The sequence below is a fragment of the Suricata suricatta genome, chromosome 9, assembly GCF_006229205.1.
Source record: "Suricata suricatta isolate VVHF042 chromosome 9, meerkat_22Aug2017_6uvM2_HiC, whole genome shotgun sequence".
Classification (NCBI taxonomy): Eukaryota; Metazoa; Chordata; class Mammalia; order Carnivora; family Herpestidae; genus Suricata; species Suricata suricatta.
The window spans coordinates 28,412,740-28,440,495 of record NC_043708.1 but is presented as its reverse complement, the minus strand read 5'-3'; the positions used below and the strand labels follow the sequence as shown (position 1 = coordinate 28,440,495).

The 27,756-nt window shown below is 41.6% G+C and overlaps 2 protein-coding genes across 12 annotated transcripts in view; one reads left to right on the top strand and one right to left on the bottom strand.

The window, feature by feature from the left end:
- Window positions 1-27,756, top strand: part of RGS6 (regulator of G protein signaling 6) — a 546,475-nt gene that overhangs the window by 248,945 nt on the left and 269,774 nt on the right. The window lies entirely within an intron of this gene.
- LOC115301061 (deubiquitinase DESI2-like) lies at window positions 10,096-10,833 on the bottom strand. The gene is given in 2 exon segments (XM_029950747.1): window positions 10,096-10,337; window positions 10,340-10,833. Coding segments are annotated over 2 exon segments (621 nt in total). The 5' UTR covers window positions 10,719-10,833.

The following is a 27,756-nucleotide window of genomic DNA, read 5'->3' as shown; positions in this document are numbered from 1 at the left end:
TCATTCTCACTAATGATGTTTTACAAAAACACCATGGCAACTTTCCTTTTCAAATAGTTGGGTTCCGATCTCCATGCGTTTGTCAAGTGCACATTCAAGTTTATTTTCCACTTGGGAACTATGACTTCAGTCTCTCCTCCCCCACCCTGGGCTCTGTTCTCCTAAAAACTGTCTCTTCTGATATGAAATAAAAATCCCCCAAGGCCAGTAACAGCCACTCAATACCAAGTGTCGGGGAGAAACCTGAAATTGAATTCAGTAAATACGTTTGTTTAAGATCCATAAATCCCCCCAGAGACCTCAGTTGCTGTAATTCATGCTGTCCGTCCTGGTCTCTGTCAGAGCCCTGTGAGAGCTAAAGAAAGGTGGTTGAACTGGAAAGAAGGCTCTGGATCCCCCTCTCTGGTCCCGTAAACCCCACGCATTTCTCTGACTGCTTCGTGCACATATGCATGCCAGAGTGCCTAGCAGAAAGTACGGGGGGACAACATAAGGGCTGGGGGAGGGCTTTCTCTAATGGTCCTTATTAAACCAACATTAAGCGCCACATTTTTAAGATCCGTCATTTTTATTTTTAAAACCCAAATAATCCTGCTTCTCTTTAAAAAACAATCAGAAGGTGCGGCACATCAGGGCCCCGACTTCCATTCGGCCACCATCACCTGGAGGTAAGTTGGTGTGCTTCAGAACTGAGGGACTATGGTCTCCAGAGGGCTCACTCCCCACTGCACCTTGCTGTCTTGTGTCTCCATCGCACTGAAGCCCTTCAGGACTCACTGGGTAGTGACATTCTCCTGGAAGCCTTCCTCGGCCCTCCAGGCTGGGACCAGGGGCCCATGAGTGCTCTTGATGTAGTCATAGCAATTTTATTCATCTCTTTACACACATAAGCAATTAAAATATAGTAGCAAATGTCACTGTTTATTTTATATATATACAATTTTTTACTATTATATTTTAGCTACTTGCTAACTTACATCAGCCCCCCTCACTAGAATTCAGGCTCCCTGAGAGCAGGTGTTTTGTCGTGTTTGCTCCTATACCTCCCAACATCTTACACAAGGTCCAGCCCAGAGCAGGCATTCAAATAAATTAATGTACAAAATAAGGACGGTGGATTCAATGATCTCAAGGGTGTATCTTAGTTGTTGTAATGTTCTGTAGTTGGGGAAATAGCCTCCCCCCACTCTGCAGATGGGAAACTGAGGCTTCAAGAAGATAAGTGATTTTCTTGAAGTCATGCAGTCATAACTCGGGTTGGAACCTGAGCCTCCAGAGAATAGTCCACCTGACTTGGGCTTTCGTCTGGAGGAGCCAATGATCAGTGTAGAAGGAAAGAACAATGCAAATGCCCAGTGTCTCCTGAATGGTGAAAATAATAAACACTAGAGGGGTTTCTAGGAGGCCAGAAGTCCCTTCAGAAGCATAACTAGGCTTCCGTAATCCAGTGCCGAGCAATAGTCTTCAAACTGGGGTGTTCAGGCACATCCTTAGGGGACTTTGGGTTCCCCCCTCAGGAAACAATGACTATGCATAGGTTTGTATCACCTGCTGCAGAATCTGAGGGGCCTTGGTTGTTTCTCTGAGAGGGTGTGGTGCTCTTCTGGCCAGTGAGCAGGAGAAAGAAGGGACATCGAGTTGCAGGTGCTCACATGCTGCCCCTGATGGCACAGTGACATTTTGCCATGGTGCGGGGCTGTGGCAGTTAGTGACATTTTCATACTCCAAGCACTGATTTCATTGCAGCAGTAACACCCCCATTCATTGCATTATTTTAATGCAGTTGGCCATTACTAGTTTTGTATTTAATTTTTACATTCATGTTGGTTTCAGAATTGCAAGAGAACGATAAGCAAAAGCCCTTTGCATCAAGGTGTGTTAGTTTTATACATATTTAAGGAACGTTGCACCAAAAGTACTCTAAAACAATGCTGAAGGTACAGGAGACAGTATCTTTCCTTTAAAAGGAGCCCATACATTATTCAAGGTTGTTGCATACACTGACTTCCTGTCACATTTGCATTTAAGTTATGAGAAACTGTTGGCATGAGAGAGCATTCCAGTGGCGTGAGCTCTTCTGCTGTCAGAGTGAATTACTGAGAAGGAATCGGTATGGGAGATGTGATGTGTTCTTCCCTCAGTAGGTGGCTGTTCCCACAGGCGACTCTAAAATCTCAGAGGGAATTCTAATTACTGTTTTGCTAGCTTTAGAACCTAATCCATTGTAAGATGTTATGATATACAAGGTCTGAGTGGTGAAAAGATTTATCTTCTGTTTAACTTGATGTAATATGTTTAACATGAGGCCAGCAAACTGTATAGCCTGTGGACCTAATTTGGCCCGCAGACTATTTTTGTCAGTAAAGTTTTATGGAAACTTAGCCACACCTATTTGTTTACAAATCACCTATGGCTGGCTGCTTTCACACTACAATAACATAGTCTGTTAGTTGTGAGAGAGACTGATGGCCCACAAAGCCTAAAATCGTTACTATCTGGCAGGACACCCCCCCACTCCTGCATATGCATTCAAAATACAATCTTTTTCTGCACTGTGCTTTCAGCTTATGCACATTCCAGTTATCTGATTCTCTAAAGTGACCTAATCTGTTTTTACAATTAGGAAATTCTAGGTGATTGTTGTTTTGTGTAAGATTCTTTGATTTTTCTATGAGGGAATCTAGTCTGTTCTGAACATCAATTGTGACAGTCTTAAAATAGGAAATTGGAGATTGGCAAAGAGTTGCTTTAATCCTTGACCCCTACCCGGTGGCGCTGACCTGAGCTGAGCTGTGAGCTAGATGCGTGTATTTTCACCTGTCAGCCCTTCCTCTCCCACCTACACCCTGACTCTCTGTCACTACCTTTGGGACACAGTGCCCTTTGACTCCTTGCCTCTCAGCCACATCACCAAAGGCTCTGCGACCTTACTCCCATCTCCATTCAAATTAATTTTGTCCACTTCTTGTTTCCTCTGTGAGTATTTGCACTTGAAGCTTTTATCCCTACTGAGGAGTAAGCAGCATTGGCCTCTCTTAAAGTTTTGACCAACTTAGGGGCACCTGGGTGGCTCAGTCGGTTAAGCATCCAACTCTTGATATCAGCTCAGGTGGTGGTCTCACAGTTGTGAGGTGGAGCCTACTTGGGATTCTCTCTCCCTCTCTCTCCCTCTCTCTCTGCCCCTCCCTGGCTCACATGCATGCATGTTTTCTCTCTCAGTGTGTCAAAATAAATAAATGAACATTAACATTTTTTGGCCCCCTTAGAGGTGTTGGGGGAGATTGGTAGGATGGGAGTGATACAGGGTGAGAGGGTGGGGACAGGGATGTCCCTGGAAATGGTGCAAGTTCCCACTGATGACTATATGGTTCAGTGCACCTAATCCTGAGTTTGCTGTGAAGATACAAGTCCATGCCTCTCTTACCTCAAGTCTCCAGATCTTCAGGGGGATTCCAGACTTTAAAAAATTCTCTCAGTGAAGTTGGCGTATTTATAGAACCACCGAAGACTAACACAAAAAGCAGAAGACTCAAATGCTATTTGAAACACTTGACTGGGGATGACCTCCCCCTTGGACATGACGAGGGAAATCACTGGAGGACTAGGGGAGTGTGGTATGATGTAGGGACAGTTTCTAAAAGGAGATGTTTACTGCTGAGTGTATACTGGTTAAAAAATAAATTTTTGCGGGAGTCACCAAAATAACATAAGACACTAGAGCTCTGCTAGCCAGCTTGGGTCATTCCTGAACACACCGGCATTGCTCACCCTCTGAGGACTAAGTCAGCCAAGGTGAGCACCTCTGACTGGTAAAACAACTTAGGAACTGACACGGGAGGACATTTTAACACTGATTAAAAGCCTAGGCAGGTTTGGGTTTAAATCAAAATCAGTTATTCACCTCTTCTATGGCAGGTGTTAACGTGGGTAGCTCTGAGGAACTTCGAACACTTGCATACTTCAGGTGTCTGTTGTTTTGATGTGTGTGTCTCTTTGTACAAAATAGAGATGACTTGGTACATTTGTGAAGCAAGTCGTCTTCACCAGCAGAAGAATAATACTCAAATCTGGTAATGGAGTGAGAAGAAGGAGATGAGGCAGTGTCGCCAGTGCATGATTAGAGGAAAAGCTGAATCACTTGGTGGAGGGCACAAAATCTCTTGGGGAGAGAGGTGTCTAAACAGAGTAAGAGCTCATGTGGTATATTTCAGTCAAGTTTCCCTTGCCCTCCAGATTCTCCAGCAGGCCTGCACAGAGGGCCTCTCTCTGGATCTGGGAAGCTCAATTCTTACCCACTCTATAGGCCTTGATTTCAGAGGCTTTGGAAAGAACTTACACAACCAATCTGTCCCCTGTGTTTCACTGGACATTTTAGAACAACCGACTCTCTCAATTCTGTAGCCAAACTCAGAAGGAGCAAGGCTCCTCTCCTGGGAGCAGAAGCAAGGCCAGTACTGGATGTCCCTACACAGTGTCTTTGCCTCCAGGTTTGCCGCAGGCTGGAGAGGCCATTTCCTCATAAAGACTGGAGAAGCAGACCCCAGAAGGAAGGAAGCAGGGAGCCAGGCGTGTGGTAAGAGGGGCAGGAGATGCTTAGCTGGCCAATCCGTCTCATGATGTGAAGTCAGAGCTTATGTAGAATGGATCCTGTTTGTTTAGAAACAGCAGACTCTAGGGCACCAGATGGTTCAGTCAATTAAGCAGCCGGCTTCTGCTCGGGTCATGATCTCACAGTTCATGGGTTCGAGCCCCGCATCGGGTTCTGTGCTGACAGCTAGCTCAGAGCCTGGAGCCTGTCTTTGGATTCTATGTCTCCCTCTCTCTCTGACCCTTCCCTAATCTCTCTGTCTCTCAAAAAGAAAAAAAATTAAAAAACAAGAAAAATCAGACCCTTAGGACATCCCTCTAGGTATTGTCTGTAGCATGGTGTAGTCAGGTTCATAGGCACAAAAACATACTTGAGTGAGTACATAAACTAATGAAATAATTAAGACCTCAGAGTGGAGACAGGCAAATCTGGTTTAAATTCAGCTTTGCCATCTAATAGCTGTTAGTTACCTATTGTTGCAAAACAAGGTACCATCAAATTTAGCAGCTTAAGTTATTACCTCACTGTTCCTGTGGGCTAGCAAGCTGGTCATGGCTTCTCTGGGTACCTCTGCTTCAGGGTCTTTCCCAAAGCCACAGTCATCCAGGGCTTGGCTGAAGGAGGACCTGTTTTCAACTTCACTTACGTAGCTATTGGCAGGCTTCAGATCCTTGATGGCTGTTGGCCAGAGACCTCCGTTCCTTGCCACCTGGGCCTCCCCAAAATGCTGCTCACAAAATGGCAGCTGGCTTCTCCCAGAGAGAGGAAGCTCAGCGGGAGTCCCAAGATGGAGCTATGTGTTTCTGTTTTGTTTTGTGTTTTTGCAAAAATGACTACACACACACACACACACACACACACACACACACATACGACATAAAATCCTATTTTAACAAGTTTTAAATGTATCCTTCAGAGACATTTAGTACATTCACAATGTTGTGCAGTCCCCACCACTATCTGTTTCGAAAACTTTTTCATCACCCCAAACAGAACCTAAAGCTACAGTGGTTTTTTTTAACCTAATCTCAAGAGTGACTTACCATCATTCTGTTCTGTTTCTGGGAGCAAGGCACTAAATCCAGCCCACACTCCTGGATAGGATCACACAGGCTGAGAATACCAGGGGGGTGGACATCCTTGGGGCAGTCCTGGAGGCTGACTTACCACAAAGCTCCTGATCTCATGTGAGTTACTGACCTCGCTGAGCCTCAGTTACATCCTTTGCAAAACAGGGATGGTATTGACCTTGTAGATCTATGCTCATATCCCAGGGAACACCACCCACTTTCTACTCCCCAACATGAGATAAAATGCATGGTCCTGAGCCATGAAGTTCAAACACCTTGGACTCTATCTTCCTGCACAACCTCTTGGATTCTCCATAATAGTTCAGTAAACTGTCACATCTTTGGGCCCCTGACAGCATAAACAGATAGGACAGAAGCAGAGGCAGAACCATCCAGAATACAGTTCCTAAGTGTTCGTAGTATAATTTTTATATGAAGCAGAGATTCCCCTGAAGAGGAAGCCTGTTTTGGACAATGCTTAGCTCATATGTTCTCATCAGACCGCCGCAAGGGATTGGCCCACCCTCTCCCTCTGTTGCTCATGTTCACCGCCACGGTGCTGTCCTTGTTCTATTATGGTTTACTCTCTTTCTTCCATGCAAATTTCCAAACATCTCTTTAATGCATCTCCTCTCTTCCCTGATGAGCCGTCCTTTGTGGTGAATAAGAAACAGCGCCTCTGAAGCTCTGTGCATGGGGTTGTATAATGAATAAGCAGGCTGCTTTTAAACTATTCTTTGCAGATTTTCCAAAATGGCGATATACATAATCCACCCTTGTCCTCCCTCACAGGTCCATCCTACCCAAGACAGGGTTTCATCCAGACACCAGCATCCAGATGTGCTCTGGGCTCACCGTACATTCCAGCCGCATCTTTATACTCCCCCTCCCATAGTCCTACAGGAGACTAGCAATTTGGATCCATAACCAATCAGCTGAAAATTAATTCAGCTGATTATACTTTTAAGTCAAAGAAGTGAATTTATATTCTGCACAAAGGTTTCCAGTGATGACTATTCTGGAAAGATTATTGAAGACATTTGAAATAAAAATAGTTTATGGGGTAAGGCTCAAAACCAAAACTAATTACTGAACACTGTTTCCCAAAGTGTTTCTGAAGAAAGAAATGCTATTGTTTGCCCCCTGACCAAAATTAAATTGATAACTGCTAGCGTCGTTGAAAATATGGTGCAACAGTCAGAGCTTGTTTGCAGCTGGGAGTATAAATTGGACTCTTCTCTAGGGAGTCCATTTGTAAATCAGAATTTAAAATATATGTACTCTTGACCCAGAAATTCCACTTTTAGAAATTAATGTAAACCATCCGTGCACATCTACAAAAAGATATATACACAAAGAGTTTCACTGCAGTTTTGTTTGTAATAAGAAAAAAATAGAAAAAGCTCAAATGTTCATCAATAATAGATTGGGTAGGGGCGCCTGGGTTGCTCAGTCGGTTGAGCATCTGACTTCAGCTCTGGTCATTGTCTTGCATTTTGTGAGTTCAAGCCTCGCATCAGGCTCTGTGCTAATAGTTCAGAGTCTGAAGGCTGCTTCGGATTCTGTTCTCTCTCTCTCTCTCTCTCTCTCTCTCTCTCCCCCTCCCCTGCTCATGCTCTGTCTCTATCTGTCTCTCAAAAATAAATAAATGTTAACATTTAAAACAATAATAATAATAATAATAATAGACCAGGTAAATCATTTGTGCCTCAGTTTGGGAGTGCATGAGTCAGTTAAAATAATGAGACAGATTTGTATGTCCACACATGGAAAGATGGACATGGTATTTTGTTGCCTGGATGAAGTAAGTCATGGAGCAGTATTTCAGTAGGACCCCTTCTTTAGGAAGTTTTATATACAGTAAAGCCTTGGATTGCAAGTAATCTGTTCCTACAAGACAAGCACACATTTTGAATAAATTTTAACTTGATAAACGAGTGATGTCTTGCAATACGAGTAGTATGTGAAGCCAAACATCACATGATCACAACTTAGCTGGTGGTTCCTGAAATTTACTTTAATATACAAGTGCTTTGATACACTTTGATATACAAGCATATTTCCAGAACAAATGATGCTTGCAAACCAAAGTTTCACTATATATAAATTATATATATATAATATATATGTATATTATTTTATGTGTGCTCACATAGGCATTTGGAAGGATACACACCAGTTAACAGTGGCTACTATTCCTCCAAGAGCTTTCTAATGGATAGGAGGGTTATTTCCCACTCTACAGTATTATATATATTATTTGAGTTTTAAAATATTTTTTAATGCTTTTTATTTATTTTTGAGAGATGGGGAGAGACAGTGCAATCAGGGGAGGGTCAGAGAGAGAGGGAGATACAGAATCCGAAGCAGGCTCCAGGCTCTGAGCTAGCAGTCAGCACAGAGCCCAACACGGGGCTCAAACCCACGAACCGTGAGATCATGACCTGAGCCAAAGCCGGATGCTTAACCGGCTGAGCCACCAGGCGCCCCTGAGTTTTTAAAAATACATACATTTCTTTTTAAACTTATTACAGAAGTAACATATGTATATTTTTAGGCAATAAGGGGGGGAAACCCTATAATCCTTCACTCAGATACAATTACATTAATTAATCTTCCATATCTTTTTCTACCTGTGAACTTTTTTTAATGTAATTATTTTAGGGGTACCTGAGTGGCTCAGCCGGTTGAGCACCCCACTCTTAATTTTAGCTAAGGTCATGATCTCGTGGTTCATGAAACCCAGCCCCGCATGAGGCTCTGCACTGACCACATGGAACCTGCTTTAGATTCTCTCTCTTCCTCTCTCTGCCTCTCCCCCAATTCATGCTCTCTCCGTCTGTCTCAAAATAAATAAACACTTAAAAATTTAATTATTTCATATAGACTCCTTTTAAGCTAATTTTAGTTCTAAACTATATTATTGAAAATAGGGCAAATGCAATTATTCTCTAAAGAGCCACACAATAAACATATTTACATGTCAGTAGGTGATCAGTTCTGTCTCATGGCTATAATAGTATGGTTTGCAGGTACAAGAGATTGCTGGAAACTAGGAATTAGAAGTGGGACAAGGTAAACTTTTTTTTTTCCTCCATAATATTTTATTGTCAAATTGTTTTCCATACAACACCCAGTGCTCTTCCCCTTAAGTGCCCTCCACCATCACCACCACCTCTTTTCCTCCCTCCCCCTTCCCCCTCAACCCTCAGTTCATTCTCAGCATTCAATAGTCTCTCAAGTTTTGCATCCCTCTCCCTCCCCAACTCTCTCTCCCTCCTCCGTTCCCCCTGGTTCTCCATTAGGTCTCTCTTGTTTTCCTGCTAGACCTATGAGTGCAAACATATGGTTTCTGTCCTTCTCTGCCTGGCTTACTTCACTCAGCATGACACCCTCAAGGTCCATCCACTTTCCTACGAAGGGCGATATGTCATTCCCTCTCATTGCCATGTATTACTCCATCGTGAATATATACCACATCTTCTTGATCCATTCATTAGGTGATGGACATTTAGGCAAGGTAAACTTTTAATGCATGAACCTATTACCTGGTTTCCTGCACTCAGTCTTGTCCATCCCTATGTCCACACTATCCATGTCTATACTTAGGCTCTGTCAGTGTCTTAACTAAAATCTTCCTGGCCACCTATTGCCATCAGATTAAAATTTTACCTTCCTCATATGGATTACAAGATCTGTCATTTTCTGGCTCACACTTATCTTCCAGCACATCTTTGGTTAATACCTTTACCTCCAATTCCTGTAAGCCTCCCATCTCACCCTGGCTCCCTCTCCTTCACGTTTCTGCCTCTATTCCTCCATTTCAAGTTCAACTACTTCTGTGCTTCCCATAGTGGGCTGAGCTTACCCTTAGTCCTGGGAGGATCTTGTTTTTGGCACCCAACAGGCACTCTGCCTTCTCCTGACAAAATTGTTCATCCTGTGTGGAGATCCAGAGCAAGGTTATTAAGCAGTCTTTGCTACAAACTTGTTATCTCTGAATAGGACAGTAATAGTATCTGCCTCCTACAATTGCTAACTGGACCAAGTGAATGAATGCATCTCAGTGGCTTACAAGTGCCTCATGCAGAGTAAAAGTTCTGTGTGTTCGTGGTTGCAGTTGCTCCTCTACTCATTTGACTTGGTTGAGATTGATTTTGCCTTCTGCTCTACAGGTAGATTAGTGGATTAGCTAAAGTGATCTGTTAATTTTCTCCTTTTACATTGTGTGATGGGTCCAGGAAAGGGCACACGACTCAATTTTGAGGGAGAGAAACTTTTTTTTCTCTAGGCTTGGGCATTTTTTTTTTCTCCCTCCTGTGCCAAGTGATTCTTTTGATTACAAATATAATCCTGAGGTGAAAAATTGGGATTTGGGGGAGAGCCATCTTTGCATACAAAATACCCAGAGGACGCTTCTTACTCTTTTACTCTTCTCTAGGGACAGTCACCGGTCAGAGCCAGTTCTGAGGGGGTGAATTTGAGGACGTTTAGTTTGGTGTGGCGTCCAGGCCGGGAGGCTGCCACGGGACTGGCCCCGGGGACAGCGGCGGCTGCCTCCTCCGCCTCCTCCAGCTCCTGGCTGACGCTGGACTGCAGGGCAGCGGCTGTGAGCCACTCCTTGGGGAGGCAGCTCTGCAGGGAGGGGAGGCAGGAGCTGAAGTAGGCCAGCCGGTTGTCCAGCGAGAGATCTCCTTCCCGCAGAGGATCTCCGACAGTGCGGAGGAGAAGTGGTTGCAGTTCTTGTGCATCAGGTGGTAGGCGTTGCCCTTGTACTCCTTGCCCAGCTCCTCCACGATCTTCTCTATGCCATCCTCCAGGAAGTCCGTGCTCCCTAAAACTACAGCTTCTTTAAATTTAAATGTTTCTCCTAGTTCAGAAGCATTTCCTGGGGAAATTTCAAATATTCCAGAAAAGGGGTAAGGATGGCCACCATAAGCAAATTCTCTGCCATATACTTCAATTCCTGAACGAAAAACTCAAATTTCGATGGACGAGGTGTATTCATTCATCCAGTACATGTCATACAAGTTGAGCACCACTAACTGGTTAGCCCCCATCCTCCACCCCGCGGCTGCCGCCTCGTCCTCCAGCCGCACGGTCTCCGCTGGGCCGAGGCCGTTCCCACCCCCACGGGCACTTCGGGGGGCCAGAGCCGGGCACTACGCGAACAGCCCAGCCTGCGGTAGCCAGCGCGGGAGCACCGGGGAGCCGGGATGCTCCCGGGTGCCGCCGACAGGACCAGGCTCATTGCTGCTATAGCCAAGAGATTATAGGTGGGAGTGTCTCTGAGCGTGGAGCCCACACAGAAGCAAGTAAAGCAGACCAAGGAGAAAGAAAGAATGTCCTGGTAACACTGCATGGGGCCCCTTCATGAAGCTGTGCATGACCAGTTCTTCCTTCCACTCTTTAGTCACTGAGCCAGAATGTTCCTTTTTTGACTTAAACCACTTGTGATCCAGTTTCAAGGCATGTAGCCTGTGTATAACCAACATAATATCTTAGTGCAATATTCTGTCTATTGGTCTTTCCTCCTCATTAGTGAGGAAAGGACCCGGGTCATCTTCATCTTTGCATCTCCAGCTCCCAAGACACTACTGGAGTATGTTAGATGCTATGTCTTGAGTGAATAAAATGCCCCAGAAGTGATTTCAACATACCGTTTGAGTGTTTCAACATAGTCTGTTCTGGGCTTCTGGCTTATCCAAGTCTAAAATTCTACTCATTCATCAGGAAGACATAATAAGATAGAAGGAATTAACATCATTGAATTCCTGTTAGGAACTAGGTAACATATACAATGGTCCCCTCTGATCCCCAGGGGCTACCTTCCAAGACCCTTAGTGGATGCCTGAAACCACAGATAGCATCAGACCCTGAGGTTTTTCTTATATATGCATACCTATGATAAAGTTCAATTTATATATTAGGCACAGTAAGAGATTAGTAACAATGACTAAGAAGAATTATAATAAAAGTTACATGAATGTAGTCTCACTCTCAAAATATCTTCTTGCTACTCACCCTTCTTCTTATGATGTGAGATGATAAATTGCCTACCTGAAGAAACAAAGGGAGGTGGATGACGTAGGCATTGTGACAGTGTTAGGGTACTGCCACCTTCCGACAATACATCAGAAGGAGCGTCATCTGCCTCTGGACCACAGTTCACTGTGGGTAACTGAAATCACAGAAAGTGAAACTGGGGACAAGGGGAGAATACTGTACAATATTTATATTATAATATATCATTTAATCGAGAACACTAGTTGGCTCTTTTTCCCTCCCTGGTCTCCCATGATCAGGGAGGGATTTTTATCTATCAATGAAATAATATGAAATAATGAAATAATCACTTGGTAAGTGACTGATGAAATAAGAACAAAACATGAGTTATCTTTGGGCATCTAGTAAGAAAAATGAAAAGCAAATAAAACACACACAAGTTCTGTACTTCAAAAGGAAGGAAGCAATCCTTGGAGTCTTTTGAGTTCAAGGCGCTAAGTTTTATAAATTATTACCATTGTTTTTGAAAGGAATACTTGTATTAAAATATGTCATTTCAATTATGAACCATTTCGATGCAGAATCCCCTGAAGACACAGGAAGGTGCTCGTACTCCTCTCTGTAAGTCCTGAGGGAAGTGATGCAGTTGTCTAAGTACAAGCTAGTTTGCAAGTCACAGGAAGCCCTTCCCCCTCTCCAGGCTGCCAGTTTGTTGTCCCCTACTTGGTGACATTCAGTCTGGGGACAGGGGACCGACCAGAAGAGAAATCCTGAATGGCCTTCATTCCAGAAGGTTTTTTGTGCTGACTTTGTCCTTGGCTTCTTTTGCTCAAAGAGCACGTGGTAATAAGAACACCTAAACTCTAATGCTTGTCCTTCGTCTGTAGGCTGTGTGTGTGTGGCGGCATATAATGTCCTGTTGATTTCAGGTGTACATCATAGTGATTCGATATTTGTATACATTGTGAAATGATCCGCACAATAAGTCTAGTTACCATCTGTCTCCATACAACGTTATTACCATATTATTGACTATATTCCTTATGCTGTTCTTTAGATACTGTTTTGGGTTAGTTTTTCAGAGTATAAGAATGAAGATTGTACTATGGCCCAGCTCCTTCTTGAGTAATTATTTAGAAAGCAATCTATGGAAGTATATTGACCAAGTAAATGCAGTTAGTAGTCATACAGTTACCTGTATAATGCTAAGTAAGAATTGCTGAGAAAAAAGAATTATTGAAGTTGGTTATTACTGTATTTATTCAGTACATACTTAAAGAGCATCCCTCTATGGACCAAATTCTATGGAGTACAAAGATACCTAGGACACAGTGAATCTCTTGTCTACAAGGAGCTGATAATCAAGCTGAGTTGTCCTTGAATCACTTTTTGCCCTTTGTGGTGAGAATTTTGTGGATGGAGAAGTTTACCTAGAGAAGTGTTGAAGAATATGGTTGGCCTGCATGTGGATTAAAGATTTACATGTTAGAGTCATAAGCAAACCAAGCACACTGTTCTTACGCCAAAAGAAGCAAGTTATTCAGAAAAGAATGGGAAATAGTAAACTGTATAGTGCCTTTTTGCTCAATGTCAGAAAGGTAAATTTCTAGAGTATTCTAGATCAGGTTGCTGTTCTCACGTGGTTTTGGGCCCCACAAATCTTTGTTTTATCCTCAAATTTGCCCTAAGTTTAATATCTATTTGTGCCTAATCAGGGAAGGACACATGATACCATCTTATGTATACTTTGAGGTGGAAAAATCTTTGAGGGAAATAATTTTTATGTCATTTGAAGGAAAGAAGAATTTGAGTTTTGAGTCCTTGCCAGTTCAGGTCTTTGTCCTAAGAATAGATTCAATGTTTAGACTATGCCTCAAGATTCCATGTTATTTAAACTGTGCCTCAGTGAGAATGATCTTGGGGTGGGGGGAAAGACTTTCAAGTCATTGCATCCTCTAATCTAGAAAATGAGACTAATGTTAGGAGGATACGCCTTTAGGATTGATCTACTTGGTTTTCTGCTCTTTCCTTTCTCCATCCTGTCTTTAATCCTCAAGTATGCCATCTTAGAACTCCCCAAAAGCTATTGACTCTCTTTTCCAATTGTCCTTTGCCTGCCAGTTTGTTTTATAGTTTAGTTTTTCACCATCTAATAAAGGGATAGCTCCCCAAAAGTGCTCTTTAAGTGAGTGATAAATGATAGAGATTGATAAACCTTCATCTGTATGTATTCGTATCACCAATCAATAGATTTAATAACAAAATACCAATTGAAAAATGACCAATGTCACATTTTTTTCATCCTTGATCAAAATCAGAGCTCTCTCTTTTATTTTTTGCTTTTGAATTTGAGGGAGCCTACATTCCTAAGAAAATGCCTAACATATCCAAGAAATTGAGACAGACCTATGTGAGCAGAGGAGGCCACTGACGCTAATCATGGCCAAAGCCTGGAGTTATTTAGAGAAGATATCAAGAGACCAATCTTGCAGGTTTTCAAGGGTCAGAAAGATAAGAGGACACCCTGGATATTGAGATGTCACAGAAGCCAAGGGTAGTGTTTCAAGGAGAAAGAAGTGGTCAAGTGACACTAAAATATCAAGAATAAAGAAGACTGAAAAGTATAATCTGGATTTAGAGACAGTTATTGGTGACCTTTGTAAGCATTGTTTCAGAGGAGTTCTGGGGCTTGAAGTCAATTTGGTAGCTGGAAGGGGTGAGTGGAAGATAAGGAAATTGAAAGGTAGATAGACACCCCTTCAGATTGGCTGTGAAGGGACTAAGGAGACAGTCAGTAGAGGAATACGGGGTTATGAGGACTAGAAAGTATTTATTTTAGAGGGGAGATATTTGAACAGGTTTAAAGTTTAGAAGCAAGTGGAAAGAATTCAGGTAGAAGGGAAAGGTTGCATAACCAAGAGGGATGGTACGATACAATAGATAGTAAGTTCCTAAGACCCACAGTGACCCCAAACCCAAGAATCATCTCAGAATAGACCTGATACACAAGGTTCACCTGGAAAAGACTCTATTTTAAGAAGGCCTGTGGATTTAGAAAACCCAAGGTTCACCAAATTAGCCTGAAGTTTGAAAGGAAGAGAACTGTGAGATGCCATTTGCATGTTCTTTGACTCTAAGGAATTCAGTTGTATTAGACCTTTCATCAAGTAGTAAGGAAGGAGAGTAAGTAAAGAAGCAGGTGGTGAGGATGTACAATATTAAAATAAAAATTAGACCTGGCCACCAAGTTCATTACAGGCGAATCTCGCTATGCCATAAGTTGACAGAGGTGGGTGGTCAGGCAGCTAGGTTTACCTCAAGTTGGACTTGCAAACAGTGAAAGCCCTCACCAAAGAAACTAATGTAGAACCAACACATTAGCTGGGGAAGAATACCTAGAGCCACAGATCTTAGCATGCCTGGGAAAGGCCAGAATTTAAAAAATAAGATAAAAATATCTGTGACTAATGAACTGCACTCTGGACACTTCAACTGCATGCCACTCCTTTTACGTCCATTCTGAGGGCTCTCCACCAAGACTTCTAAGGCATGAATCACTGGGCAATGCTTCAGGGAGATGACAATGCTAATTATACTAAGTACCCATGATTAGCTGTCTAGTCTCATATTCATATTGATAACTTAATCAAAGACTCAGTTCAGCCAAGCTGACCTTACTGATTGCCTGTGTTGACTGCCAACAGTTTCATCCAAGAGGAGGGAAATGGGGAAACTGGAGGCGGGTTGTGTTGTGATTTATGTGGAGCCATGAAGGTAGTGTTTGTGTCAGTGGGAGCTGTGAATAGATGCTGTGGGTAGCTGGATATGGTTGAGGTTTTTTTTCAAAAATTGGCAGGCACGTTGCATTTGGAAATTCTCCAGTGAAACATCAGAGATTTAATAAATTATTATAGTTTTAGTTCTTGTTTTCTGTGACATCTCTCCTCTTAATGCTCTATCAATGTTTGTTTCTCAGTATGTGTTTGTTGCTGTTCTTAATTTTGGAAAATAGAAGAAAAACTCTAAAACTCCAAAACTCCAGCATCTGGGAGTGATTCTCTAGTCCTTTCGTTGGACACAAACCCACAATATAACCCCTTTTGTGGGATTGTGCAAAGGTGCTTGACCACTTATTCATTTTGAAAGCTCCTCCTATCAGGTCTATAACTTCACTGTATTCTATTACTTGGGTAAAGGAGTAAAGAGGGTGGGAGTGGACAGGAGGCCAGAGCTAGTGAGACTGGCATTCCCCTGGATTATTTTATAGTTCCTTGTGTTAACACTAAAGGCTTGCTTGTTAGGCCCATGGTTAAGTCAGTTTCTTCTTGGGTGGAAGTCTTACCAGCGTCTTGGGTTGCTTTCCCAATTCTTACCACCACTTCTATATATCCTCCCTTAGAAACTATGAAATGGGCAGGATGGCTACTTTCTGTGAGTGCCTCTTGGTTGTTACTCCCACAAGCTTATGGCCTGGGTCAAGAGAGATGCCCTAAAAAGCCCCACTATACATGAGGTTAAGTCCATACTCTTCTCTTGCCCATCTCAGGGTGCACTCTGTTAATGTTGTCCACCCAACCTGGCCCCAGGGTCCTACAAAACACCCCGGGAAAGAGCACTCCCCAAATGGGAAAGTAAGCTCTTCTCCCCCAAGACCTTTGTCTCATCATCAGATTTCACTAACAACATCTTGAGTAACAGTGTGTGAGGGCAGACTTGAGATTGGTATCAAAACCATAATACATTGGCAGCTGCTGTTGCCTTGAGTATAGACGGCAAATGACATCAGCAGTCTGGGGGTCAAGTGGAATTTTTTCTTTAACTGTTGGCAGTGTTGAACTTCACCTGAGCCCTGTGCTTCTGGGAAACACTGATGATTAAGAAATGTCCCCATCCTTTTGTGTCCTGGGAAATAGCTTACTGCAGAGTCATCTCCCCCATGTGACTCATGTAAGACTCATGAATGACCTCTGTGTTTACCTATGACGAAGCCAGATACCCTCCAAATCCCATTCTTCATCTCATAAATGACTTGTGAATGTGCCCCAGCTGATCAGCCTGGGCAGCATGCCTGCTAATTTGACTCACCCAAACTTTAGTTAAGCCCAGAGACCTCTGCTCACTCCTGAGGTCCAGCAAACATTGGAACAAGGAATAATCCTTCCTTAATGGCACTTCCTGAGAGTCTGCTGGCTGCAGAGAAAATCATACCTGCTCAACTGTCAGATCATGCCACCTGCTTACCCCCGACCCTCGTTCCTCCTAGCCTCATTTATTCCTCCCTATTAAAAGGGAAGCCCTTTCTGCCTGGCATCTGGTGAAGCAGAGATATCTTATGGTTAGAGCATTGTTGCTGTTGCACTAACTCCCCTTCTCTTCTGAAATCCTCTTTTTAAATAAAGTCTCTTCTTATCTAAGTCTGGATTTGTTTTAATTTGACACTATTTTATTATTTAATACTGAGCATATTGAACATGACTTTTTCTTGGCGACCTGGCTTCCTACTTGAGACTGTAAGTCATGGTGTCATGCTCAAGAGGTAAAACTAATTGACGGTAAAGCTAATTCTGGGTGGGATATTGGCTCATCAGCACTAGTGCTGGAGCCATCTTATTTTGGGGGGTAGAGCAGTGACTTTTCTTTCATGTATTTTTTAGTTCACCTTGAGCTCATTTGGGTAGGGTATAATGGAGACCTTTCAATTGACTGGAAACAAAACAAAACATACAAAAAGAACTATTATTTTAAAAAATAATCGTAGAGTTCACATATACCTACGCACAGCAATATCTATATCTATATATCTTGTGGTTAATTTCTAAATATGAGTTCATATTTTACACATATTCACATATGTAAATAAATAAATATATGTGTATGTGTTTTTATATATATCTCAAACTATTATATTTGGAAATTAGCCATAAGAATCAGATGTGAGCTAATTTTCTGAAAGGCCACTGAGATATAATACAGGTATCTGGCTGTCATCTTATTTTTACCCCTGACACATGGAAATGTTAGGAAAAACATTAAGGTGGAATTGATTGCCTAATCATTTAATTATACCTACAGTGTCCAGAAGAACATGTGGGTACAATCATTTTTCAGAAAGCAGGTAAGGAAAGAAGCAGGTAAGGGTAGAGGGGAACCATTCTGCCATGAGACGTCAAGAGCAATGTGATAGCAAAATTATTCCCATCTTACAGATAGAAAAAATGAGATTTGAGAAATTGCGATTTGTGTAGTATGTCACCTGACTTGTAGGATATGGAGCCACAACTGAACTAAGTTATTTTACCTACTAGTCTAGGACTGTCACCAGTACACCAAGAAATACTCCCTATAGAGAAGTAACAAAGACCAGAGGAGAGTTCCAATTCTGTTCTTTAATATTCATTTCACTGTCAGACTCTGCAACTTGTCACCTCCATTACTTTCCGCACTAGAGGCCACTAATCTTCTCTTCTTCCATTTCTAGCCAGCCTTCAGTGCATTCCCAACATCCAGCCAGTCAGAGGCATGATCTATATTCTGTCCATTGTCTCTTTGGGGCTGTGTGTATTTTTGAGTGGGGGAGGGGGGGGCGCGCTACTGCTTTCCTGACAGAGCTGGGTATAGAAAGAGAGGGAGTACTTGTGTTCCTCTCTCAGCTTCCCGGTTCTTCTGGAGTCCTTCCTTAGCTACCAGAGGACGGAAAGTACCTTGGATACTGAAATAGTATTGTATTCCACTCAATAGCCATTCCGTCATCAAAAGATTTCCTGATAAACAGTGTGCATAAGCATACATTTTACCTTACGCAGCATAGCCAAATTATGTTTTGAGAATTACATGGACTACAAGTGTAGTGTATTCCACGGAGGTGGCATTTTTATTTCAGGGAGATTGAGTGATAACCTCAGAGCCTCAGTTGGTAAGGCGCATGCCTCACCCAGAGCAAACTACAGACAGCCTTTGGTCTAAGCAGCCTTGCTGGATGCTATCCAGTATTTTAGCTGTCAAATCATGCTCTCCATAAATGCAAAGACGTCATGTATATTAGGAAGAGACCACAGATGTATTCAAAGCATGCAGACTTTGCCATTTATCCTAACTCTTTTTAATAACTGCTGCCGAGACAACAAAACAAATGTAAGACATAGCCACACACAAGGAGTTATCAGTCTTGTCATTGAGGGAAGAGCAGAATTCTAACATACAGGGTAAATTTCCTTACAGGCTCTTTAAATGGGAAATGTGATAAGATCTTTAAAGATCATTTCCCTAACACATAAGGCAAAATACGAACACATGCACATTAGAGTGCAGGTCTCACAGTTTTGTGCTAAGGAAACGTAAACTAAGTTCAAAATGATACTCGCTGACTAGGAACAGTTGAAATAGTGAACATGTAAAAATAATATTGAAGAGCTAATCAGGCTTAATCCCCTGTCCCTTCTCCCTCCCCGCTCCCCCCTCCCTTTCTGCTTGTTGCTTATCTCTTGCTTTTTATCTTTACTTCCCTCTCTGTGCATTTCATGAAACATAATTTTTACATTGGGCAACAGGTCACAATTCTCTTTGATAATAACATAGACTGAGAATATTTTTGTTTTTTGGAAGCATTCACTTTACCAAGGTAGAAAAGAAAGAAAGCACTTTGACATTGTGGTAAAGATAGGCAGGTCCTTCCTTCAGCAGTGGAAAATAGGCACACAGGGGATGCGGGTCTCACTATTTAGCAATGGCGGCTTCTGCTAATGGAAATGGATCTCGTGAAAAAAAAAAAAAAACACAAAATTGTTGGTTCAAGAGCTGGCAGCAGACCCCTTCCCCTCACATCCTGAAGGTAAAGAAAATCGAGGTGCTCCCTGAGGTAAACCCACACACAGCAGATGCCATTAGCCATCTGTGGTGGGAAAGAAACAGAGTTTCCGGCGATGCATGGTTGAAGAGTTTGAGAACACCCAAAGCTCCCATCACGGCGATAGGGGAGCTACTTCCTGGAAGCAGAAATGCGTGATGGTTGCACTTAGTTGTAACCACCTCATCAGTGGTGTTCCCTGGGGACGGCTGTCTGGATGGAAAGGGCATTGTCAGGCCAGAGCTGGGTTTCTCCGCAAGGCGAGGAGACCACACGCCCACCTAAGAGTCTCCTGAGGTGCCTCTGAAAGTGTGATCCTGGGGCCTCATTGCACAAACACTGGAAACTTGGGAGTGGGGTCAAAGAATCTGCACTTTGTGTATTCATAGCCACATGAATGGTCTTTTTTATATTTTCTCTTTAATTTTAAAAAAGAGTAAAAATGTGTTCACTGAGAAGGCAACGGTGATTGAAAACAAAGTACGTCATACCTGACTCCTCGGTTTCTTCTACCCTGAGGTAACAGTGTTAGCTGAGTGACCCCCTCCCACCCACTCTCTGCACTACCCTTTGAAACATGCTCACATCGTTGGATGACTTTTAGTTTGGCTTCTGTTGTCTATTTTTATAAACTGGGTCATATTACACCTATTATTTTGAAATTTGTATTTCTCAAGTCATAATAGAAAACCCTCCAGGTTTGAAAAAAGTATTCATATATATGTTTGTACGTATACATACACATACATAGACACAAATATATATGTCAGTTTGTTTGGAAATGCCGCTCAGTAGATGAGAAACTCCATCGAAGGCCAAGTATTGCCACAAGAGTTAACCAGTAACATAAGGGAAAGTTGAAAAAAAAACTTCTGGAGCACCTAACTGGCTCAGTCGGTTAAGCATCTGACTTTGGCTCAGTTCATAATCTCACAGCTTGTGGGTTCATGCCCTGCGTCAGGCTCTGTGCTGACAGCTCAAAGCCTGGAGCCTGCTTCGGATTCTGTGTCTCCCTCTCTTTCTGACCCTCCCCTGTTCATGCTGTCTCTCTCTCCCTCCCTCTCTCTCAAAAATAAATAAAAACATTAAAAAAATTTTAAAAAAGGAAAGAAACTGAAGAAATATGTATATTATATATTTCCACATATATATTATATAGTTCATTCATTCATTCCTTAAACTTGTATAATTTCCCATGACATTGATATGTTCAAGCTTTAAAATTTTTTTTTTGAGAAAGAGAGAGAGAGCAGGGAAGGGAAGGGGCAGAGGAGAGAGGATGACACAGAATCTGAAGCAGGCTCCAGGCTCTGAGCTGTCAACACAGAGCCCCACACAGGGCTTGAACTCAGGAACTGTGAGATCATGACCTGAAGTCAGATGCTTAACCAACTGAGCCACCCAGGCGCCTCTGGATATGTTCAGATAGTCAAGCATTTCCCCATCAATGAATATTCAGGTAACTTCCTAATGTTGCTACATGTTTTATTGCCATTATAAACATTACTTTTATTTGAGGAGAATAGAGTTGCAGAAATGGTATTTCTGGGTCAAAAGCTATATTCATCATTAATATTATTAGTATTAAAAGACTAATTACTATGTAATATATTAGTATCTTAACATAATATACTAATATGTAATAGTATTATATTAAACTATAATATCACTTTCTTAAAAGCTTGAAGCAAATTACAGTTGATTCGGATTCCACTTAACTTTGTCCTGCAATGTCATTTTGAGCACCACAGTAGTGAACGCTAAATCATTAGAGGAAGTGCAAGGTTAGGTTGCTGTGAGCTTCTGGTTCCAATATTTTCATGAACCAGTCAATATTTTGTGTGTCTCTCTGATTAGAGACAGCATACTTATTATATGTTATTGATTCATTAACATGGAACTCACAACCCGCAGCACTATAATTCAAGCCTGGACAAAGTTTGTCTAACAAACATTTTTTTCTCTGAAAGCACATCACATCCTTCTTGTGCTTAGGAACAGTGGACAGCACTTTAGCACTATGCCTGGGGTATTTAAAACAACAAAACCACTTTAAAAAGGCAGAAAACATGCACTAAATACATGGCAAAAAGAGCACTTGTTTACGGTATGAGAACTGAAGTGAGAAAGGAGAAGCTTACCTTGTTTGACCTCAGCTGCAAATGTACACAGTGAATGACTCAAAGTTTTCACCTCGCTGTACATAACCATGAATGGCTGCAAATGACTGAAAACTCCCTGAAGGTATTGATTTTGAGGTTACAAATAAATTTCGGGGAGTCGGTGAATTTGTAAATACAAAATCTACAGATAATGAGGACTGACTGGATTCCCACCAGAACTGTGTTTGTCATGTTCATTATCTGTCATCTTCAGTGAATGCTCTGATTTTTTAAATATCTGTGAAATTTTTGTGAAAAATACTTTCTTGTTGCTAACTACTAGTGAGATTGAGAGTATTTTCTTGCATTTATAGTACATTTGAGTGCAGACTTTTACTACTTACCTGTTCATGTACTTTGCCTCTTTGATTACTAAGTGGCATTTATTTGATTTTACCCAATTTGTAGAAATTTGCATCTTAGGGATATCAACCCTTTGTCATATGTTATGCAGTTGTTTTTCTACCCTCTTTCTTGTCTTATTTTTAGTTTGAGTATTTTGTCATATTCTTTTATTACCAAGTACGTCTCTCCCTTTGTGATTTACAGTCCTTTATCTTCTTATATTTCCAAGATTATCTAGGCTTCAAATTTTCATTCTCTATTTTTAGGATATAATTTATATTTATCTTATTTAATTTTTATTTCTTTGTTTATTTTTTATTTTTGAGAGAGATAGACAGAGTGTGAGTGGGGAGGGTCAAAGAGAGAGGGAGACACAGAATCTGAAGCAGGCTCCAGGCTCTGAGCCGTCAGCATAGAGCCCGATGTGGGGCTCAAACCCACAAACAATGAGAACATGACCTGAGCTGAAGTCGGACGCTCAATCAACTGAGCCACCCAAGTACCCCATAATTTATATTTAAATCTTGAGTTAACATTGCATCATTGAGCTCAGCCAGTCCACGAAACAGAAACCTGGTAAGCTACAAGTTAAAAGTACTCATTCAAGCACTATGCAGGAAAATGAACCACAACTAGCTCAAAGACATTATCTTTATGTCTACATGGTAAGTGTATCCCTTAAATCAATTAAGACCTCATGTTAGCCAAATTAAAATGCCATAGCTAATAACAAATCCACTCACTCACCTCCCTGGAAAGCCCTAAGTAGAATGGATTTTCAGGTTGCTTTGAGGTCGTAGCTCAATGATATTTCAAAGACCCAGTTTCTTTCTGTTTGTGCTCAGCCTTCCTCAATAACAGCTTTAACCTCAGGTTGGTTTTCTTCATGTTCATAAGGTCTTTACCAATGGTAATAATGAGGGCTACATATTCTTTTTCAGTCCTATATGGTGGCCAGGGTACCATTCTACATTGGTATGATTCTTCTGTGGTGGTCGGCAGAGCCTCTAGGATCTAGAACTAAGGGGTGTTGACATCACAGAATGAGGACCGATGTTCGTGTGTGATTTGGTTGAATGTTTTTTCCTGAGTTGTTTCTGGATCTGCACCATCCAAGCCTGTTTCCAGGCCCTCAAGCAATTCAGTGAGCTACCTAATATCTTTTATTAATTTCTTTCAGCTTAGCCTGCTTAAAGTAGATTCTGTTTTTGCAACTAAGTATAGTCATTGGTGCCTGAAATGTTTTTTATATAACAGACTGTCAAGGAAATAGGAATCTGGGATTAGTTATTGAATGTAGTTGGTTTTAGGGCATATGCAGTGAATTAGTACTTAAACATTGGCTATAGTTAATTGGAATAAAGTGCCTTTTGAAGGCAAGACTGGTGGGCTCAAGTGGCTGCTCCCATGTAATATTTCAAAGAAATGTGATTGCGCTGGCTTTGTGTAATTGTGCTAGAGAACTTCAATAGAAAGAAAACAGGCTCAAGGTTTTCAATTCTTGCTTCATTGTGGGCTCAGAAGACAAGTGAATATTCTACACCTGGCCTAAAAGAGTATCATCTTTTATAGACACAGGCATGATGAACCTGAATGTCAAATGTTCTGATCCTCTGCCTTGTTGAAATACAACATAGGCTGAACTCACAGACTTTCTGGGTCTCTAAGTGAAAATTTGGCCATTGAGAGGGAAAGATGGGTCCTTGAGAAGTGAAATGGAAACATTTGGAGGATTCGATGACTCAGAGCTTACTCATACCTGAAAACCATGTAAGAGGCTGCTGATTCTTCATAATCCACTCCTTGACCCACCTCATTGTTTCCATTTCTCTATCTGAAATTACATCCCAGGATATTACACAAAGCTAATCATAACATCATATCTTGGAAGAAAAATATTCCTTCTATTTTTATTCCTATTGTAATTTTTCACATGTCAAAAGAATTTACAAGATTTTTCAATTTATATTCACAAGATCTGCATGGTGTTATTTATCCATTACACACTTTAATTTTCTTCCTAACTACCATGAACATCTGTTTTTGCAATGACTCAGCTAAAATACTACATTTTCCGAACTTCCTAGCGTCTAGGAAAGGCCATGTGACATAGCCAATGAGACACAAGTGTAAGTCTGCTGATTACTTCTTGAAAAGTTTGGCTTTCCAAAGTGCTGTTCTTTCGTCTTGCACCTTCTATGCTACTGTCTAAAAATGGCAATAATTTCAGAAACTGTAGAAGTCATCTTGTGCTCATGAGGGAAAATCCAGGACAATTGTTAAGACCTCAGGTCTGACCTTTTTAAGACTCTGAACAAATGACAGTGGTTACTTACTTCTAATTTTCTTTTTAACGGAGGGGCAGAAAAGTGAGGAAGAAACCTAATTTATTTAAATAATTGTTTAGTTGAATTTACTTTTATATATAGCCACACACCATCATGAACAGGTGATGTGGCATAGTAAGAATTCTTGAGCTTCCCTGACTGGGTCAGTTTTGATTTCATTCCAACCTTGTATCCAATTACTTTAGCAAGAGAAATGCTGTGTGCTAATTGGTTTAGGCCAGTAAGATCCCTCCCTCGGAGATGGGGTCAATCCCATTAAACATAGTTGTTTGCAGATCAACTTCTTGCTGACAACAAGAAGAAAAGGAGGTTTAGGTGTGAAGTAGGCATGTACCATGCCCACTCCATCTCTATTGTGGAGATGCCATTTAAGTTTATTACTAATTACTCTTACCTTGCTTTCATGATCACTGGGCAGTCTGCTGGTTGGATTTGACTCCTGTATCATATATATTAAAGTCATAGGCACTATTGATGTGAGCCTTGTGTTGTGATTACCAGTTAATACATTTATATGCAAGGTTCCCCGGTCTAAACTTCATTAATGTGATTCCCAGACCAGGGAATCCCCTAGATAAATGGTGCCTTATGAGATGTCCTGGGATCTACCCCACTTGCCTTTTGGGGGAACACCCTCTGCTACACTTCTTAGCATCTCCTGGAACCCTTGAAACCGTCAGGAGTGCTATGAGTGTCACATTTTCCTATGAAGGGTTTCAGCAATAACATTTGCCACATCTTCAGGAGAAACCAAGATATAGTGCAGGGTGAGACAGATCCAATTCGTATCTTTATAAAGTCCACATGATTCAAGAACCTTCATGACCATAAAATGGAATCACTTTGGTGAGTTGCAGTTAAGTTTAAGGGCTATGTGTCGATGCAGCTAGGGTTATTACTTGTAGAAAGGGAGGCTGAATTTGCAAAGAAGAAAAGTCAGATTAATTCTGTAACCCTTATGCCTGCCACCAAGTACTCTGGTAAAATATGTGGGCTGGAGGTAACTGGTTGATATTTATTGAGTATAATAAGATATACGTCTGATTAATAGAAATATTATCCCTAATAATAACTAGGATGATGAGAGTTCTGGACTGGAGGAAAGGAACCCTAAGGGCTGATTTTGTTTCCTGTGGGTGCAACTGAGAATAAATCACCTCAGTTGAATCATCTTCGAGTTTCCTTTCGGCTCCAAAACTGAGTAATCATTATGATTAAATGTTTCCTGAGCAGTTTTATTTATCTCATTAATTTACTTTAAAAGACCTTTTCTTTATATCACAAAGACCAATTTTATTGTGTTTTTTTGGAACAAATTATAACAAATTTTGTGTCTGTGGAATCCAAATTAATGAGGTTTAACTGCATGCTAATTAAAACTCCTTAGAATTCTATAAAGACTTTCCCTTCAAGAGTTCAAATTTGTTGATGGAATTTTCTCATTAGTCTTCACTATAAGCTTGGGAAACAAACGATCAGTCTGTCAAACATAAAAAGAAATATTCGGAGGTATTCCTCCCAGTTTTTACTGGGGAAGGCAGGAGCAGAACAACATAGAAACCTGGCCTTCAGGTTGTAACATCTTGCACACAACTCACTCTCTGAAGGAGATGCTTGTAATGATTTAAAACCAAACCAAAATGTAGCAGTAAAGCTCAATTAGCAGATTCATTAGTTGGGTCTTGATCACACCTCTGATTGTCACCTCTATTCGACTGAATTAAAGTGTTTATTCATTATAGTCATTAGTCCCTGTCCCTGGTAAGGAATCTGTGTTCAACTTCTAATGAGTGTGTTAAGTGATGTCTCTGATGAGAACACACACTGCTCTTGGTTCTTAGCCCCATTTAAAAGCCATTCGTGCAGGTACAGCCTGGGGAGCTTGGAACAGCTGGGACAAGGTGGCACCCCCAGGCTGGCAGTAGAAAAGGACAGTATAGAAGGCCAGAGCTTCCGGAGTCAGGAAGGAAGGGAGTTTACACCTGAGGGAAAGGGCAATTGCTTCAGCCCATCCAGGCGGGGGATTTTGCAATGGAAAGCAGGGTTTCATGAGGCCAGTTCCACGCCACATGGGGTGGTAAGAGCACCTGCACCAGAATCATTTAGGAAGCTTACTGAAAAAAAAAAAAGAAAAGTCACCTCTTGGGCCATACTCTAAACCTCTGGGGATAGGGCCCAGGAATCGTGTGGTTAATAAGCCCTACAGATTATTCTGGCCAAACTAAAGTTTGAGAAACGGTACAGAAGATTTCCGCAAGAAGAGACAAAAAAGGAAATTAGATGCAGTAAAGATATCAGAGCACTTTGGGGAGCAATTTGACTTTTATTTATTATTGAAATATTTGCCCTTGGGGTGCTGGGGTGGCTCAGTCAGATGAGTGTCCGATTTGGGCTCAGGTCACGATCTCCCAGTTCATGGGTTTGAGCCCTACGTTGGGCTCTGTGCTGACAGCTCAGAGCCTGGAGCCTGCTTCGGATTCTGTGTTTCCCTCTCTCTCTAGATCACTACCTGACTCACGCTCTGTCTTGCTCTCTCTTTCTCAAAAATGGCTAAGGAAAGAAGGAAGGAAGGAAGGAAGGGAGGGAGGGAGGAAGGAAGGAAGGAAGGAAGGAAGGATGGAAGGAAGGAAGGAAGGAAGGAATTTTTGTCCTAAACAAATGAGGTAATTTTTTTCAGAGGGCAGTGGTCCAATTTGGAAGAGTTAACAAGAGAATGGATTTTTTTTTGTCTTTAGCGGTTTTGCTTTTTCTTTTCCTGTCCTTTGTGGATTTGTTTAGGGTGTTTGACTTGGCTACACAAAATAAGTTTTGCATATTTTATGATACATGTAAGAAACATGGATGTGCTGAAATCTTTTTCTCCTGCTTGTGAAAAGTTGCACATCAGTGATTCATGACACTTTCTAAGGTACTTTATGCTTCAGGAATCTGATGAAAAGCATGGATTCTCATTTCTACAAATCATATGTGTACATAAACGTATAAAGTATTATATTTAATTTCTGGGGCAGTTCATAGTCCTCCCCTGATCTGATCCATGCAGTCCAGATTAAGGACCTCTGACTTATAGATCACCCACCAGTTGCTCTATAAACTCAAGTGTAACTCTATACACACACCTATCACACAACTAAAGCGCAGAGGAAAAGGGCATAGTTTGTGTGGAACAAACGGATGAGAGCAAGCCTCGGGAATTCAGCCTCCCTCAAGGCCTTGACCCAGACCTTCAAGTCTGTCAGAATTGCCACAGAAGTGTTTGCCTCCCCGTAATATTAGAGGTTTACCTCTCTTGGGCAGCAAGTCTCAGATTTCCCCCCTATTTGCTCATTAGGACCTGGTGGGAATCATGACGAAAGGCAGGCTGACTTTACTACTCTCCACGGAAAACATTAAG